The sequence below is a fragment of the Haliotis rubra genome, unplaced genomic scaffold (genome assembly GCF_003918875.1).
Source record: "Haliotis rubra isolate DU_JTF1 unplaced genomic scaffold, ASM391887v1 Scf35, whole genome shotgun sequence".
Classification (NCBI taxonomy): domain Eukaryota; kingdom Metazoa; phylum Mollusca; class Gastropoda; order Lepetellida; family Haliotidae; genus Haliotis; species Haliotis rubra.
The window spans coordinates 595,061-613,871 of record NW_025767024.1 but is presented as its reverse complement, the minus strand read 5'-3'; the positions used below and the strand labels follow the sequence as shown (position 1 = coordinate 613,871).

The following is an 18,811-nucleotide window of genomic DNA, read 5'->3' as shown; positions in this document are numbered from 1 at the left end:
TAAGTTTAGTTTCATTTTGCTATGTCTGGAGGAACGAGTGAGTGAGTATGGTTTCACGCCGCTTTTAGCAATATTCCAGCAATATCACGGCGGGGACGCCAGACATGAACATCACACATTGTACCCATGTTGGGTATCGAACCTGGGTCTTCAGCGTGACAGGCGAACGCTTTAACAACTAGGCTACCCAGCCGCCCCACTGGAGGAACGATATCAGTGTCCTGGTATCTTCCAATGGCTTATGACCGCCTCCGTGGTGTAGTGGTTAGAGCGTCCGCCCGGAGAGCGGAAGGTCGCGGGTTCGATCCCCGACCGCGTCATACCAAAAGACGTTAAAATATGGTACTTGTTGGTCCCTGCCTGGCGCTCGGCATTAATGGGTACAACAAGGACTGATCGGCTCGGAGTCAGTATAATGTGTCTGAGTGGGGTATTCATGCTTCACTGCGGCATGGTATCTCAGTGGGCTAGCACTATAAACCAGCTTAAGTCTGGGCTAGTACAAGCAGCCGCACATACACATACACACGCATGCACTTCGTCATATGAGCGAAATATTCTCAAGTACGACGTTAAACCCAATTTCACCTCACCCCAATGGCCTACAGTCAGTTCCCGCAACGACACAGCGCAAGTATGCGCACGCACGCGCACACACATACATGCACACTATGATTGTATTCCCATGTTAAAAGTGTATTGTTCAACACATATTCATCAAGGGACTCCCTCCACCATAAGGTCGTGATTCATCATTTGCACGTGCATGACCATGCACCTCTACGTTTTGAAAATTATTGTGTTGTTTGAAGCATAATACAGAAGTAACTTTTTATTTGAACAGCTCACAACGATACTGTAGCCGATACTGTAGCCAGTGAGTATGGTTTTGCGCCGCTTTTAGCAATCATAGCAAATTACACCTGTTCACATATTGAACCCATGGGCCACAAATATATAAATGCACCTGCTTACTTAAATGAAAATCAGTGTCAAAGAACCACCAGTATGCTGCACTCCCGGAAAGTGTAAAACGAACATTTTAATATTCATTGAAACACAATATCTGTGGACACGTTCAGCACCCTTTGTTACATACGTTTTTAGCTACATAACATTTTTTGGGATGAGATGGGTCGATACTTACGACAGGATCAGGACGAAGCCTGATCCGAAAGTCAGTTGGATTTTAGTACAACACTCCATAGGCTGCTACTATGGTGTTTTACCGCCGCCGCTGACAGTATTGAGTTGTGCCTGTCTCTCTGTCTCCAATGGCCAGGTATAAGCGTATGGTTGTCTGGCATTTTAAAGTGAACACTTCTGGCCATTATTCTAGAATATGTCATTCTTCTGGCAAAGTTCGTGCAATTCGAGCAACAACTGCTTGGTTACATTTTTATCGAAGATTTTAACACACTCTTTCTCTGGTTCAAATTCAAAACTACATTCAAAAGATGGAAATAGAAAACAATTTATGTCACAATAATTTTTGCCTCACAGTACATAAACGTTTAGTAATAATAAGTTTACTTGCTCTTTTATCTGGTCAAATTTAGTATGTCAAAGGACAAGTCACTCCTTGCAGGGATTATCATCGTGTTATGTCAGTCGAGTGCAAGTCATGAGTGATTGTGTCACGTCAGTCGAGTGTAGGTCATGAGTGATTGTGTCACGTCAGTCGAGTGTAGGTCATGAGTGATTGTGTCACGTCAGTCGAGTGTAGGTCATGAGTGATTGTGTCACGTCAGTCGAGTGCAAGTCATGAGTGATTGTGTCACGTCAGTCGAGTGTAGGTCATGAGTGATTGTGGCACGTCAGTCGAGTGTAGGTCATGAGTGATGGTGTCACGTTAGTCGAGGGTAGGTCATGAGTGATTGTGTTACGTCAGTCGAGTCTTGGTCATGAGTGATGGTGTCAAGTCAGTCGAGTCTAGGTCATGAGTGATGGTGTCAAGTCAGTCGAGTGTAGGCCATGAGTGATGATGTGACGTCAGTCGAGGGTAGGTCCTAAGTGATTGTATCACGTCAGTTGAGTGAAGATGGTATCACGTCAGTCGTGTGTAGGTCCAAAGTGATTGTGTCACGTCAGTCGAGTGTAGTACGCCATGAGTGATGGTGTCATGTCAGTCAGGTGTGGGTCATGAGTGATGATGTCAAGACAGTCGAACTTCGGTCATGAGTGATAGTGTCACTTCAGTCGAGCGTAGGTCAAGAGTGATGGTGTCACGTCAGTCGAGCGTAGGTCAGGAGTGATGGTGTCACGTCAGAAGACAGTAAGTCCTAAGTGATGGTGTCACCTCAGTTAAGTGCAGATCACCAGTGGTTGTGTAATGTAAACCCAATGTACGTCCTAAGTCATAGTGTCACTTGAGCAGAGCGAAGGTCGCGGGCTTTAATTCGCCGTGATATTGCTGGAATATTACTAAGAGCGGCGTAAATCCAACTCACTCACTCGTGGGCTTTAACAGGCGCCTCAGTATGGAGGACATAAGTAGATCCTGTAAGTGGATGTTGCACATGTGTAACATGTGTAACATATTTAACCGATAACTGCATTGGACACGCTTGCATTGATCCTAAAAACACAATCAGAGATCATTACGACAGACAGTTTACAACTGATAAAAGTAAAACGTTCAGGTATGAAAAAAGGCGCTGCGTTATCATTGCTCAGGGATGTTCCAACATGTGGAAACACTGTCTCACGCGGTGACAGTAGCAATCATGCTGAACTGTCGATTTGTACGCTTCATAGAAAATAAATCTTTTAAAAGTTTATCGAACGATACATGACCGTATAAATCCATATGCAGTACGCCACAGTGACAAAGCCATGTTTGAGTTTATTGAAGACACATACTCAATCGATGACAGGTAAATAATGATGAGATTTATCATCGATTATGAATGGAACTGCGTGTATAGAAATACCATTGGAGGCGGTGGCACTGCTAGCATCAAATTTTAGTTTGGTGACTGCAAGGAAAGCACGTTAACACCCATGTCCAACAAAACGTACTAAAGGTGCCTGATTAATGTTTAATGGTGTATGTGAATTACACAAGAACAACGTGGTATTGTGGGTGCCATTGGATTCGACTTCGATTGTTTTTCGTAGGAAAAACGTTCGTCGGATTTAAGGATAGAACTTTGAAGCAGTCTATGAAATTCAAGTAAAGGACATCACAGAATCCGAGGCAATGGTTCGCTTTTTGATGATGATGGTTATGATGATGACGATGGCTTTGTTGTGGAAACAGGCTCGAGGTACGTGTACACCTTCATTTGAATGTCAAACACCAGGCAAACTAATTAGTTTAGTTGCTACCTTGTTTGCGTACGATATGATGATATTATAATTATAATTACAGGATATTAATATAGCGCACATATCCACGCAACTAGTACATGCTCAAGGCGCTGGTATATTTTCCCTCGATCATTGGACTGACTGACTGAGTACGCCGCTTTTAGCAATATTCCAGCAACATCACGGCGGGGGACACCAGAAATGGGCTTCACACATTGTACCCATGTGGGGATTCGAACCCGGGTCTTCGGCGTGACGAGCCAACGCTTTAACCATTAGGCTACCCCACCGCCCCGATCATTGGATGTCAATCTCAACAGCACATCGTATTTTTAATCTCAACTCCCTGGGGAGTATACATCTCTTGCAGCCACTAGGCGCACTAAGTTAATGTGACTTTCGCATCCTTACGATGATATTTCGAATAAGAATATTGTACCCCAATTGAGGATGTTCTGTATGTTGTTTTGAGCTGTATATAAAACATCAGCGCCAAAGGACAACCTCGGAACAGATTCCATGGAACATAAATATAATAAAACCAGTAATTAGGATCATATTAATGGATCAGTGAAGATAAGTGATGACGCACGGTTTCGGGAAGAGAGTAGGCACATCCTGTAACTATACACGCAATTACCAAAAGTGTAAGTCTTTACTGCTTAGCTCTGCACCCAGGGATATTCCTGCCATAGGGAGCGTTCATAATTTATGGCTTGGGGGTGGTGGGGTGGGTGGGGTGGGGTGATGATGAGTTTAATAGGTGTGCGTGTGCGAGTGTGCGTGCGTGCGTATGTGAGTGCGTGTGTATGTCACCCATTTTGTTCTGGGGAGATAGGGCGGGTCATCAATTTTGTACACATGTACGGGGTGAGGGTTGGGTGGGGGGTGTCAGCAATTTTGTACATAAAAATATTAACATATTATGCTTAAAAATCACGGGGGTGGTGGATTTTGTAGATGACATGGGGGTGCATAATTTATTGGGTGTGTGTGTGTGTGTGTGTGTGTTTGTCATTCCCATTGTACATGTTTCCCCATATAAAATCATCACCACAACCCCCAGCCATAAATTATGAACGGTCACTTACGACAGCGGCCTTCAAACAGTTAAGCCTAAACCAGACAATCCAGTTATGTTAAAACCACGTGGTTTAAGAAAGAACCCAGTTTGACCAAACTGGAAACGTTAAAATTTGAGGTTGCCACATATGTTTGTATTGTTAGACATTGATTCTAACTGACACAGACATTAATATCATAAAACCGTTTTGTCAAACCATTCGATGGCAAAATGTATTTATGAAAAGACTGTATGTAAGTATACTATGAATAATTGGTTTTATAATACGTTTTGGGAAATTTGCAGCTACAAACAGCCTGGGCGGCCCAGGTAAGTGGACAAATTCTTTTACATGTGGTGTGGTTTAACTTCGATGTGGTGTGGTGTGGTGTGGTGTGGTGTGGTGTGGTGTGGTGTCCTTTAATTTAGCATGACTCTCATTTAACATGTGAAACGTTCGAGTAAAACAATGTGTCTGAGTCCCGAATTTCCAAGTAAAATCTGAAAATCACATATAGATGTGAGCAGCGATGAACAGGCCATTGAAGAAGAAGCTTATTCAGTATAGAGGCCACAAGTCCGTATACATTACATAACAAACAATAAATACATACACCGTGGTGGTGGTGGTTCAAAAGCTGTACAGATGAAGGGTATACTATCATAATAGTGAGGAACGTATAGATAAAGCCTCTTTGGCATATTTTAAACACTTACTGAGGCCGATGAATCTTCAGAATTGAGTGTGTACATAAGCGGGTCTTTTATCTTAAACTGTATGTATGGCAATATGTCTCTCTCACATCATAAGAAATAGGACATTTAAACATAAAATGAACTTCAAGATGATAGCAACAAATGGAAATATCTAAATCACTTAGACTCTTTTCATGTGGGACGTTGGAGGCACTTCTTAAATTAGTAGCATAACGGTTTTCATAGCACAAGTCAATTATCTGGAATCAGATGGACCGACCCTTACGACAGGACCAGAACAAGTCGTAACACATACTGAGTTGGGTCAATGTTAATTTGACATTTGGAACAACGTCGATCCCCCAGGATGTCTTTAGTCATCTGGTATCTTACAATCACCTCACCTGTACGTCCCCTAAAGAGGGCCACACGTGATAATGACATTGATCTATGGAACCACAGACATGCCTGCTGGTTTTTCCTCGAAGCACGTAAGCTACTTTGTTATGACTGAGAGTTGTGACTATATACATTTCAGCTGAAAGTTCCGGATCGATAAGTGACCCTGGAGAGAATAGCCTTTCGGGTCAAAGTAATCGGAAACATTAATACGCTTATTGTTTGTTTGTTTGTTTTATTTATCCCCACATACAAGAATATACCAACTGCATAACGACAGTCAGAAGGTAATCGGGCCTTGAGCCCCCGAATATCATTAGTCAACATCTAAACACTACCGCTGCCTCGCCTGTATCATCCCAACAGAGGGCCCACCACAGGCCCTCGTGTCTTTGCGAGGATTAAAGATTTTAAAAAGAATTTTTGAGATGACCCCCGACTCGAAATGCTTCACAGTACAATACATTATGACCTTGTCATGATGTATTGTACTGTGAGGCATTTCGAGTTGGGGGTCATCTCAATTAATTTTTTTTAATCTTTAATCTTCGCAAAGACACGAGGGCCTATGGGCCAGACGTGATAATGACATGGATTTATAAAAGAACAAACATGCTTGTTGGTTATTCTCTGCACGCCTTTTGAGTTGTCACACAATTTAGACATAAGATTCTTAAAATATAATAACATATGTTATTGCACCCGGGTATATAGGTGGCATTTCCCCGAAGCACGTATGGTACTTTGTTATGAATGAGAGTTGTGACTACATATATTTCAGCTGAAGGTTCCGGTTCGGTAGCTGCCCCCGTAGAAAGTAGCGGCTCGGGTCAAAGTAAGTGGAAACACTATGTTGATTGATTGATTGATTTATTTATTGATTGATTGATTGATTGATTGATTGATTGATCTCCGCACTCAATTGCAAGAATACTCCAACACACATTTCAACAGTCTTGGGGAACTTGAGAATGCCTTGCAACAAGAGTGGAATGCATTGCCTCAAAACATTATTCAGAGACTTATCAGTTCAATGAGGAGACGTTGCACAGCTTGTGTTGCTGCTAACGGTGGTCATACAGGTTACTGACTTTCCAATTTGACTCCATCTTTCTTTCATGGTCAGCTGAATTAAAACTGCACTGTTTTGCTGGATTAGTTCTTGTTTCCTTTCTTTACCAATCACTGGACTACAAAGGTATGTAAAATTTACACCGATTGCTCATTTATGCTCTTGGAAATCCAAACTAATACAGGTGGTGCGTTTTCAATGATGTTCAGTATATAATAACATATGTTATTGAACCCGGGTATATAGGTGGCATTTCCCCGAAGCACGTATGGTACTTTGTTATGAATGAGAGTTGTGACTACATATATTTCAGCTGAAGTTTCCGGTTCGGTAGCTGCCCCCGTAGAAAGTAGCGGCTCGGGTCAAAGTAAGTGGAAACACTATGTTGATTGATTGATTGATTGATTGATTGATTGATTGATTGATTGATTGATTGATTTCCGCACTCAATTGCAAGAATACTCCAACTATACTAACGGAAAAAAGTGCATAACATAAAGTTGCATGAATAAAAGTTATTTGAAAAGTTACAATAACCCTAATTAAACAATTAGACTCTTGACTTCAGTATCGTTGTGACTGAATTTCATCCCAAAGATGTTCAATTGGGTTTAAATCAGGACTAAGGGCTGGCCACTGCATAATGTTGACAGCATCGTTTGTGGTTGTTACGACGTTGGCATGGTGTTGTGTTCTCCGACGAGTCACGTTTTCACTTGCGAAATGCTGACGGGCGTCGACGGGGAGAACGTTACCATCAGGACTGTGTTGTGCAAACAGATCGGTGGGGTGGAGCAAGCATTATGGTGTGGGGAGCAATCAGTTATCATCCTAAAACCGCTTTGGTAGTTTGTCGTGACAGAGTGAATGCCCTTTACTACCGTGACACCATTCTTCAGGACAACGTCGTTCCCTTCTTTAACCAACATCAAGATCTGCACACATTCAAGCAGGACAATGCTCGTGCGCACACTGCACGTGTTGCAACACAGTTTCTGGCAAACAACAACATTCCTCTACTGCCATGGCCTGCATTGTCACCCGATTTGTCTCCCATTGAACACTTGTGGGATTACATCGGCCAACGCCTCTCACGTCGACCACATTTCAACAGTCTTGGGGAACTTGAGAATGCCTTGCAACAAGAGTGGAATGCATTGCCTCAAAACATTATTCAGAGACTTATCAGTTCAATGAGGAGACGTTGCACAGCTTGTGTTGCTGCTAACGGTGGTCATACACGTTACTGACTTTCCAATTTGACTCCATCTTTCTTTCATGGTCAGCTGAATTAAAACTGCACTGTTTTGCTGGATTAGTTCTTGTTTCCTTTCTTTACCAATCATTGGACTACAAAGGTATGTAAAATTTACACCGATTGCTCATTTATGCTCTTGGAAATCCAAACTAATACAGGTGGTGCGTGTTCAGTGATGTTCAGTATATAATAACATATGTTATTGAACCCGGGTATATAGGTGGCATTTCCCCGAAGCACGTATGGTACTTTGTTATGAATGAGAGTTGTGACTACATATATTTCAGCTGAAGTTTCCGGTTCGGTAGCTGCCCCCGTAGAAAGTAGCGGCTCGGGTCAAAGTAAGTGGAAACACTATGTTGATTGATTGATTGATTGATAGGTTGATTGATTGATTGCACTCCTCCGCTCTCAGGAATACTTCAACCATACTAACGGAAAAAAGTGCATAACATAAAGTTGCATAAATAAAAGTCATTTGAAAAGTTACAATAACCCTAATTAAACAATGCCATGTAGCAAAGCACTTTGCATGAAATTTGATGTATCAGTATGGCAAGTGCATTTTGTGCACAATGAACTTACTCATTTTTGCATGCTTTTTGACACCCGAAGTTCACACACCTGATATTGAAAATTGAAGAACGGCTGATTATTCTCTAGCCTCTGACTGTTGTGGAAAACACGTTAATTTCAATCTAAACTGCGCGCACGTCAAGTCACGGCTTACAGAAAATCAGCGTCTCCGTATACTGGAGACTGGAATGGGCCCCTAATGAAGTGGCCAGACTTTTTGGTGTCCATCGAAACACGATCTCATCTCTATGGAGACGTTTTCAACATAACGGGAACACGAGAGATTTGCATGGGACCGGGCGCCCACGCGTGACGTTACGTCAGAAAGACAGATCTAAGGACATGCATCAAACAAATCAGTGAGCCAAGATAAATGACCAGCATGTCTTTAGTCATCTGGTATCTCCTAAACACTACCGCTGCCTCGCTTGTATCAGCCCCAAACAGGGTCACACGTGATAATGGCATTAAAACCACAAACATTTTTGTTGTTACTGTCTACATGTCTTTTGAGTTCACACAGAATTTACTTTAAGATTCTTGAAATATACTCAGCAGCATAAAAGATATCAGTACGAATTCAAAATTAGATAGGCACTGTAATCAAATCATTACAGAAATTGACATAATAAGCGGAGCAAAAACATTTTTGTGTACAATATCTTGACACATCAATAAATAACTCAGCACAATGTCAAGACATTACGTAAACGTTTGCAGACCATTCAGACTCTTGACTTCAGTATCTAGTGTGACTACCACGAGCATCAAATACATCGGCCAACGCCTCTCACGTCGCCCACAGATCAACAATCTTGGGGAACTTGAGAATGCCTTGCAACAAGAGTGGAATGCATTGCCTCAAAACATTATTCAGAGATTTATCAGTTCAATGAGGAGACGTTGCACAACTTGTGATGCTGCTAACGGTGGTCATACACGTTACTGACTTTCCAATTTGACTCCATCTTTCTTTCATGGTCAGCTGAATTAATCTTCACTGTTTTGCTCGATTAGTTTTTGTTTCTTTTCATTACCAATCATTGGACTACAATCATAATAACATATGTTATTGCACCCGGGTATATAGGTGGCATTTCCCCGAAGCACGTATGGTACTTTGTTATGAATGAGAGTTGTGACTACATATATTTCAGCTGAAGGTTCCGGTTCGGTAGCTGCCCCCGTAGAAAGTAGCGGCTCGGGTCAAAGTAAGTGGAAACACTATGTTGATTGATTGATTGATTGCACTCCTCCGCACTCAGGAATACTTTTGTGCACAATGAACACCCGAGTGAGTGAGTGAGTTATCATTTAACGTCACATCGGCAATATTTCAGCCATATCGTGACTTTGACACCCGAAGTTCACACACCTGATTTTCAAATTTGAAGAACGGCTGATTATTCTCTAGCCTCTGACTGTTGTGGAAAACACGTTAAGTTCAACCTAAACTGCGCGTACGTCAAGTCATGGCTTACAGAAAATCAGCGTTTCCGTGTCGTGGGTATACTGGAGACTGGAATGGCCCATAATGAAGGGGCCAGACTTTTTGGTGTCCATCGAAACACGATCTCATCTCTATGGAGACGTTTTCAACATAACGGGAACACGAGAGAGATTTGCATGGGACCGGCCGCCCACGCGTGACGTTACGTCAGAAAGACACATCTAAGGAATCGATTCCAGACTACCAGTTTGAGTGCTGGGACCATTCCTGGCTTAGCTCCAATCAGTTCCAGGGCCTAGATTTTCGAAGCTCTCTTAGCGCTAAGATAGTCGCAAGTGCCATACATTAACATTAACTTACGACTATCTTAGCGCTAAGAGAGCTTCGAAAATCTAGGCCCAGGACTGTACAGAACCGACTGAGGGAGCACAACATCTGACCCTGTTGGCCCAATTTTGCTCCAACGTCACCGACATCCACGTCTTGCCTAGTGAAGACATCTATGGTACAAGGGACAAGACTGGGATGGTGGTTTGTTCACTGACGAGACGAGATTTCATCTGGACAGCTCAGGTGGCAGGGTAAGGGTGGTACAGACGGCGAGGTGAACGGTATGCTGACGTGTGCGTTGTTCATCGTCGACAGTTTGGTGGCGACAACGTAATGGTATGTGGTGTCATCACATCTCATGGCGGGACACAACTTGTCATTGTAAATGACAATCTGACTGCGATACAGAGATAAGATCATTGGGTCTCGTGTGCAGCCGTCCATCCAAGGACAAAGATGTAACTTCACGCTTCAGCAAGATAATGCCCGTCAACATGTTGCTCGTGTTGTGACAGATTGCCTGAGACAGCAGAACATTCCGGTACTCCCCTGGCCAGCTCTTTCTCTGGACCTGTCTCCTATCGAGCACGTTTGGGGTGAAATGGAGCGCCGTTTACGTCAAGCCAAGAATCAATCATTGACGTTAGCTGAATTGGGACAAGCGTTGGTTCAGACATGGAGCAATATTCCCAAGCTTTCTTCAATCGCTTAGTGGCGTCTATGCGTCGTCGTTATCAAACCTGCATCAACACCAATGGTGGACACACACGATACTGAATTTGTGAACTGAATTTTGACACCACATCTGTTCAAGGGCGTGCCACGATGCCTAGTGTCTAATCATATAGATTTCGATATTATCCTGTCAACAGTTAAACAGTGATTAAGAAAAACACCACAAATCATTTTTGCATTAAAAATGGAATAGCATCAAATAATGCACAGTTACTTTATTCCAGTATTATAGCTAAAATACATGGAATTATCATGAAACGGCCCTCCCATTATCAGAAATTTGCGGTCCGCTGCAAATGATATTGGACCGCTCAACCTTAACGACGGGCCACTATCAGTTCTGTTGTCAAGTGACGTCATAGTTCGACATTAATTTGCTTTCGACTGGCAGATATTCTGGGTCAAACAAGTCAAAGCAACCCGAATTCCCGCTTCAAATAGCGGTAATATTGGCTTTCTTGCTGGTGCTAACCTTAACAATTGCACTATTAAGACTGTTGATGGACCAAAACCGAACACTGTCATAGCTTGACATGTTGCAGGCTATGGTCTTGTCAAAGGCCAAGGTCGAATATCGTCACTTTCTGTTGTGACGTCACTTGAATTGTTCGATGACGTAATTGCATTCGGGCAGTCAGGCCCGTCAGAAGTTGATTTTGGTAAACTTACAGTCAAATTCCTTCATTGTTTCCTTTTCTTTTCAACACAAATTCCATGTATTTTAGCAATTATGAGCGGTAATGCTATTTTTGAGGGCATTATCATTTGCAGAAGCCCTCGGTCTTTTCAACTGCCCTCCTTCGTCGGGCAGTTAATGGAACACCTCGGGCTTCAGCAAATGATAATGCCCTCAAAAATAGCATTACCCTTATAGTATACATAATGGTTGTCTATGTAATCGGGTCTGAATCAGGCAATCCAGTCATATCGATACACGCATATTGCTATACGATGGCATGCATAAACCCAATCAGCCAGCCAAGAAAATTTACGGCATTAGCTGACACTAACGGCAAACATGGTCCCTGAAGACCGAGTCTTTATGTGATCTTCACGGCTTGCTGAAAACTATCGTCATGTGCCCTATAGCTATTTTGCAAACACGAATAGCGAAATACGTGATAATGACATTGATCTATTGAACCCAAATGTTTGTTATTCTCTGCGCCTTTTTTAGTTAACGCAGACTTTAAACATACGATTCTTCAAATGTAATAGCATATGAGTAATTTCACATCTTATTACAAACAAGTGGTAATTACGCGAAGCATCGTAGGTATATTTTGATGCATAAGTGTTGTTATTATGTATTTCAGCCGCTGATACTGATACCGCGACTGCACCCGTAGAGGGTAGCGGCTCTGGTCAAAGTAAGTGGAAATATTATTATTTGTTTGTTTTTTTACATTTATCTCTGCAGTAAAGAACTCTCCGCATAACGCTGGTCTGACAGTAATCGGGCCTCGACCAGGCAATTCGGTGATTGACATATTGAGCATCGATCCACGTATATTTGTATACGATGACATGCATCAAACAAATCAATGAGCTAAGATACAGCATGTCTTTAGTCATCTGGTATCTCCTAAACACTACCGCTGCCTCTCGTTTGACATCAGACATGCATCCCAAACAGGGTCACACGTGATAATGGCATTAAAACCACAAACATTTTTGTTGTTACTCTCTACATGTCTTTTGAGTTCACACAGAATTTAGTTTAAGATTCTTGAAATATATTAGCATATAAATAATGTCACTAACAATTAAATTATTACATCGGGATAAATAACTCGTAATTCCTCGAAGCACGTAAACTACTTACTAATGAACGCGTGTTGTGATTGTATACATTTCAGCGAGTGAGTGAGTTTAGTTTTACGCCGCACTCAGCAATATTCCAGCTATATGGCGGCGGTCTGTAACCAGACAATCCAGTGATCAACAACATGAGCATCGATCTGCGCAATTGGGAACCGATGACATGTGTCAACCAAGTCAGTGAGCCTGACCACCCGATCCCGTTAGTCGCCTCTTACAACAAGCACGGGTTACTGAACCCGGGCCTTCACGGGTCTTCAGCCAGTGGTTCTGGTGAGACAACTACACCCGTAGAGAGTAGCGAATACGGGTCGAAGTAACGGAAAACATTACGCTTATATTTTTCGTTCTTTCTTCGTTTATCTCAGCACTAAAGAGCACTCCAACTACATAACAAACATGTTTGTTGGTTATCCTCTGCACGTCTTTTGAGTTGGCAGTGAATTAAGACATACGATTCTTCCAATATGACAGCATATAAATAATTTCACTGATTATTACATCCAGACAAATAGCAGCTACTTTCTTATAGAGGAGTGTTGTGATAATATATATATTTCCTCTGTAGGTTCCGGTGACACAGGGAGTAGCGGTTCGGGTCAAAGTAAGTAGAAACATTATTATATTTCTTTCTTTTTTATTTATCACCGCACTCAAGAATATTCCAGCTACATACAGGCGGTTTAACAAGTTGAGCACCAGTCCACGTTGGTTGGTTGGTTGGTTGATTGGTTGGTTGGGTTAACGCTGCACGCAGCAATATACCAGCTATTTGGTGGCTGTCTGTAAATGATCGCGTCTGGACCAGACAATCCAGTGATCAACAACATGAGCATCGATCTACGCAATTACGATACGATGACATGTGTCAACCAAGTCATTGAGCCTGACCACCCGATCCCGTTAGTCGCCTCTTACGACAAGCATTGGTTACTGAAGGCTCATTCTAACCCGGGCCTTCACGGGTCTTCAGCAAGTGGTTATGGTGAGACAACTACACCCGTAGAGAGTAGCGACTCGGGTCGAAGTAACGGAAAACATTACGCTTATATTTTTCTTTCTTTCTTCGTTTATCTCAGCACTAAAGAGCACTCCAACTACATAACAAACATGTTTGTTGGTTGTTCTCTGCACGTCTATTGAGTTGGCAGAGAATTATGACATACGATTCTTCCAATATGACAGCATATAAATAATTTCACTGATTATTACATCCAGACAAATAGCAGCTACTTTCTTATAGAGGAGTGTTGTGATAATATATATTTCCTCTGTAGGTTCCGGTGACACAGAGAGTAGCGGCTCGGGCCAAAGTAAGTAGAACATTATCATATTTCTTTTTTTATATTTATCACCGCACTCAAGAATATTCAAGCTACATACAGGCGGTCTAACAGGTTGAGCACCAGTCCACGTTGGTTGGTTGATTGGTTGGTTGGTTGATTGATTGGTTGGTTGGTTGATTGGTTGGTTGGGTTAATGATGCACGCAGCAATATTCCAGCTATTTGGTGGCTGTCTGTAAATGATCGCGTCTGGACCAGACAATCCAGTGATCAACAACATAAGCATCGATCTACGCAATTAGGATACGATGACAAGTTTCAACCAAGTCAGTGAGCCTGACCACCCAACCTCGTTAGTCGCCTCTTACATGGAAACCTGCCTCGGCTCTACATTATGTTGTCAATGGATATGAATATTCTGAATATCCCGGGATGAACGGAATGTGGTCAAGACTTTGCATAGGCTTACGTTTATTTCATCCTTTTGATCTTAACTACAATTCTCGATTAACCTTTTTCAGTGCCTTATACGTGTTTAGCAGCTGGTCAGAATACTGTCTTCCGGGATGACAGTAGAGATAGGTGGTGGTGGTGGTGGTGGTGGAATTGGGTTTAACGTCGTGCTTGAGAATATTTCGCTCATATGACGACGTGCATGCGTGTGTATGTGTATGTGTGGCTGCTTGTACTAGCCCAGACTGAAGCTGGTTTTATAGTGCTAGCTCACTGAGATACCATGCCGCAGTGAAGCATGAATACCCCACTCAGACACATTATACTGACTCCGAGCCGACCAGTCCTTGTTGTACCCATTAATGCCGAGCGCCAGGAAGGGACCAACAAGTACCATATTTTAACGTCTTTTGGTATGACGCGGTCGGGGATCGAACCCGCGACCTTCCGCACTCCGGGCAGACGCTCTTACCACTACACCACGGAGGCGGTCGTAGAGATAGGTCTCAGTCGTAGTGTCGTAGCACTTCTCGACTAATGTTATTGTTGTTGATGATGAGGGGGAGGATGTTCATGATGATGGTGGTGGTGATGATCTGAGCATGTATATCATATAATTATTTCAGCTACTGTGTCGGCTACAACTACAAGCGTGCCGACTTCAGCGTCAGCATCAAATGAACCGACAACTTCAACGACATCAACTTCACCATCAACATCAGCTGAGCCGACAACTTCAACGTCTACATCAACTTCAGCGTCAACATCAAGTGAACCGACCACTTCAACGTCTACACCAACTTCACCATCAACATCAGGTGAACCGACAACTTCAACGTCTACATCAACTTCAGCGTCAACATCAAGTGAACCGACAACTTCAACGTCTACATCAACTTCAGCGTCAACATCAAGTGAACCGACCACTTCAACGTCTACACCAACTTCACCATCAACATCAGGTGAACCGACAACTTCAACGTCTACATCAACTTCAGCGTCAACATCAGCTGAACCGACCAGTTCAACGTCTGCATCAACTTCTTCCTCAACATCAGGTGAACCGACCACTTCCACGTCTACATCAACTTCAGCGTCAACATCAAGTGAACCGATAGCTTCAACGTCCACGTCAACGTCAGCTTCAGCTTCAACATCAGCTGAGCCGACCGCTTCAACGTCTACATCAACTTCAGCTTCAACATCAGCTGAACCGACCACAACCTGGACTTCAACGTCTACAAGTGAGCCCATGTATTCTCCATCATCCCTATCCTCATCCTCAACCACAGTAACAACAACAGCTACACCAACCAACTCCAGCCTGTCGGCATTTCAGCAAGCAAAGATTGATTTCCTAGTTTCCTGTCGGAACGTCAGTTCCGGTTTCCGCCAGAGGATGAACAGTGTAAACACATTCTCGCATGTCTACTCACGACAACTGTCTAGTAGACCAAGTTGCTCGGCTCTTTGTGAAATGATGTCTGAGTGCGTCCTTTTCACATACCTGTCGGGCACCTGTAGTTTATATGAAGCAAATCCTACAGGAACCATTATATCTGGCGAGGTTTGGGTGAAATAAGGCTTCAAAATAACAGCACACACGGAAGTTGCTATCTTCTCATGGAGCTCCCATGCGGGATTGGGCCAGGTGTCTTTATCCTCACAGTTAGTTCTCTTACTGCCCTTAGTCATACCAGGATCCGATGACCGAAAATGCAGAATTGTTTTGACTGTGATTCTTGGCTTGTCAGGAACAGTAGCCGTGTGTAGCCATCACTGCATCATTTTGGATCTTCTACTACATAGAGCTGACATGCCGAGATAGATGTGGACCAAAATTCGCTGACCTATTCACTTATCCACTTGTGAATAAAAAGTAAAATGTGAACTGTTGGATACTTTATTTATAACCTGCAACTACTATTACACATACGCACACACACAGGTATAGAAACAAACAGAAAATCCCCTCATCACAGAGAGACTGATACAGACACATCGATAGAGAAGCGATAAAGAATATTGTGCTTACTGAGATTGCACGAGCTGTTGCTAAATTGTGCAAAATGAATCAAACAGACTTTATGTCTAGAAACAGCCATATATACCTACTCACCGTATTTTAAAGATATAGAAGTATATATCATAATCATACTTCTATGTACCCGTGAGGATCCAGGTTAGAATTGATCTTCAGTAACCCACGCTTGTCGTAAGAGGCGACTAACGGGATCGGGTGGTCAGGCTCGCTGACTTGGTTGACACATGTCATCGGTTCCCAATTGCGCAGATCGATGCTCATGTTGTTGATCACTGGATTGTCTGGTTACAGACCGCCGCCATATAGCTGGAATATTGCTGAGTGCGGCGTAAAATTAAACTCACTCACTCACTGAAATGTATATAATCATACTTCTATGTACCCGTGAGGATCCAGGTTAGAATTGATCTTCAGTAACCCACGCTTGTCGTAAGAGGCGACTAACGGGATCGGGTGGTCAGGCTCGCTGACTTGGTTGACACATGTCATCGTATCCCAATTGCGTAGATCGATGCTCATGCTGTTGATCACTGGATTGTGTAGGCCATACTCGAATATTTACAGACCGCCGCGACATAGGTGCAATACTGCTGAGTGCAGCTAACCAATCATACATCTATGTACATGATCATGTACATGTTGTCGTGTTTCATTCTTTTAAATGATAATGATAATTCAGTAAAACGATAATGCATCTGTACATGGCCAATGGTCATTAAGTAAGAAATAAACTTGATTGGTCTGATTGTAGCTCATGATATATTAGATTCTCATTTCAGCAGAGATTTCTCATACATTTGGTTTTGTCATTCTTATTTTGTATATTTCTCGACAAGACATCGGTATGTACCTTTCAGGATCCGGGTTAGAAATGATCTTCAGCAACCCATGCTTTCGTAAGAGGCGACTAACGGGATCAGGTGGTCAGGCCCGCTAACTTGGTTGACACATGTCATCGTATCCCAATTGCGTAGATCGATGCTCATGCTGTTGATCATATAGCCGTCATATAGCTGGAATACTGCTGAGCGCGGCGTTACACAACAAACAAAACAAACGCAGCCTAGCAGTCAGAAGTCCATCAATCAATCTCTTATGAATCTATGAATTCATCTTGTTATATTCACCTACCCGTTATTGACTATATACAGTTGTGGGTCGATGCAATCGAAGACCTAGCGATCTTTGCTTTCGGTTGAAGAAATCTTTTGTATTGACGTTAGTCACCAATGCTGTCTGAAGTGTCCCAGATTAGGACAAAGATCAAGTCTTCAAGAACAAGAGTTCATCCCAGTGTGTGGTGTACTGTTGGTCTTGGCTTCAAGGTTTATCAGTTCATCATCCTTTGTCGTTTCAAGAAGTGATTGATTTATCGAGTCTGAATGACTGCGTTGATTGGGTACATATAGATCTTCCAGCGCGTTACCGTTCGATCAGGACACATACATTGGAACCAGTCGCCACCTACGGTGTTACCAAATTGGGTGGGAGTGTCGAGATTGGTCTGATCGTTTGTAGGGAAGCATGGTAAACACAATTCTTTAAGTGTTGAGAAACATTCAGTCTTTACTCCGCCATCCCCACCGAACAACCATCTCGCCTTTGACGGGAACGCGATCCATTTCGTAAAAATTATACGCTTTCAATGAAAGGATGGTTTTAATTTCTTATGACGATCTCTTAAGGTGTTTATTTTTAGCTCAAAGGGTACAGTAAATTTTCGTCACATTCAAACAGGCGAATGACCTCGGTAAGAGCTTGGGGACAAAAGTAAGGTTGATGGACTATATATTGTCCCAATAGTGATCTCTAGTGACCCTTCTAGTGAGTATGGAGAGGGTGTCGGTTAATCATCAACCTCGAGCTCTGTCACGAGGTCTCAGATTGACATTGGTTTGAGTTCACTTCGACGTCGCCAGACACGACCAAGAATAGGTACTCTTCTGAAATCACGTGACCACTACCCCAATTTCGACGCTGTGTACACACACCAGTTATATCTGTCTGGGGTGGCACACCACGTGACCGTCGAGCACGTCTTGGCCCGTGACTTGATTCGCAGTCTCTTTCCCTTGACCGTGGACGCGCTAAACGAAGTCAATCGTTGACATTTTTGTTGTTTTGGGGGGGGGTCCTGCTCCATAGTCTGCTTATCACAGATTGTGATCGATGCATGAATGAAATTCCAACTGTGGTAGGCAGAATCAGTAACAGTGACAGACACATTGGTTTACACAAAATTTTCCACAGTGTTAATACCAAGAATTACAGCAGCATCACTGCGGGGGACACGCATTGTACCCATTTACGGAATCGA

The 18,811-nt window shown here is 42.8% G+C and overlaps 1 protein-coding gene across 1 annotated transcript; it reads left to right on the top strand.

Annotated features, from left to right (window-relative positions):
* The first annotated feature begins 2,954 nt into the window (after window positions 1–2,954).
* Window positions 2,955–16,677, top strand: LOC124284963 (uncharacterized protein DDB_G0271670-like). Its single transcript, XM_046721092.1, has 8 exons — window positions 2,955–3,269; window positions 4,682–4,705; window positions 5,610–5,663; window positions 6,252–6,305; window positions 9,534–9,587; window positions 12,208–12,261; window positions 13,990–14,025; window positions 15,077–16,677. The coding sequence occupies exons 1-8, from the start codon at window positions 3,203–3,205 to the stop codon at window positions 16,030–16,032; spliced, it is 1,299 nt and encodes a 432-aa protein (XP_046577048.1). The 5' UTR covers window positions 2,955–3,202; the 3' UTR covers window positions 16,033–16,677.
* The last annotated feature ends 2,134 nt before the right edge of the window (window positions 16,678–18,811 follow it).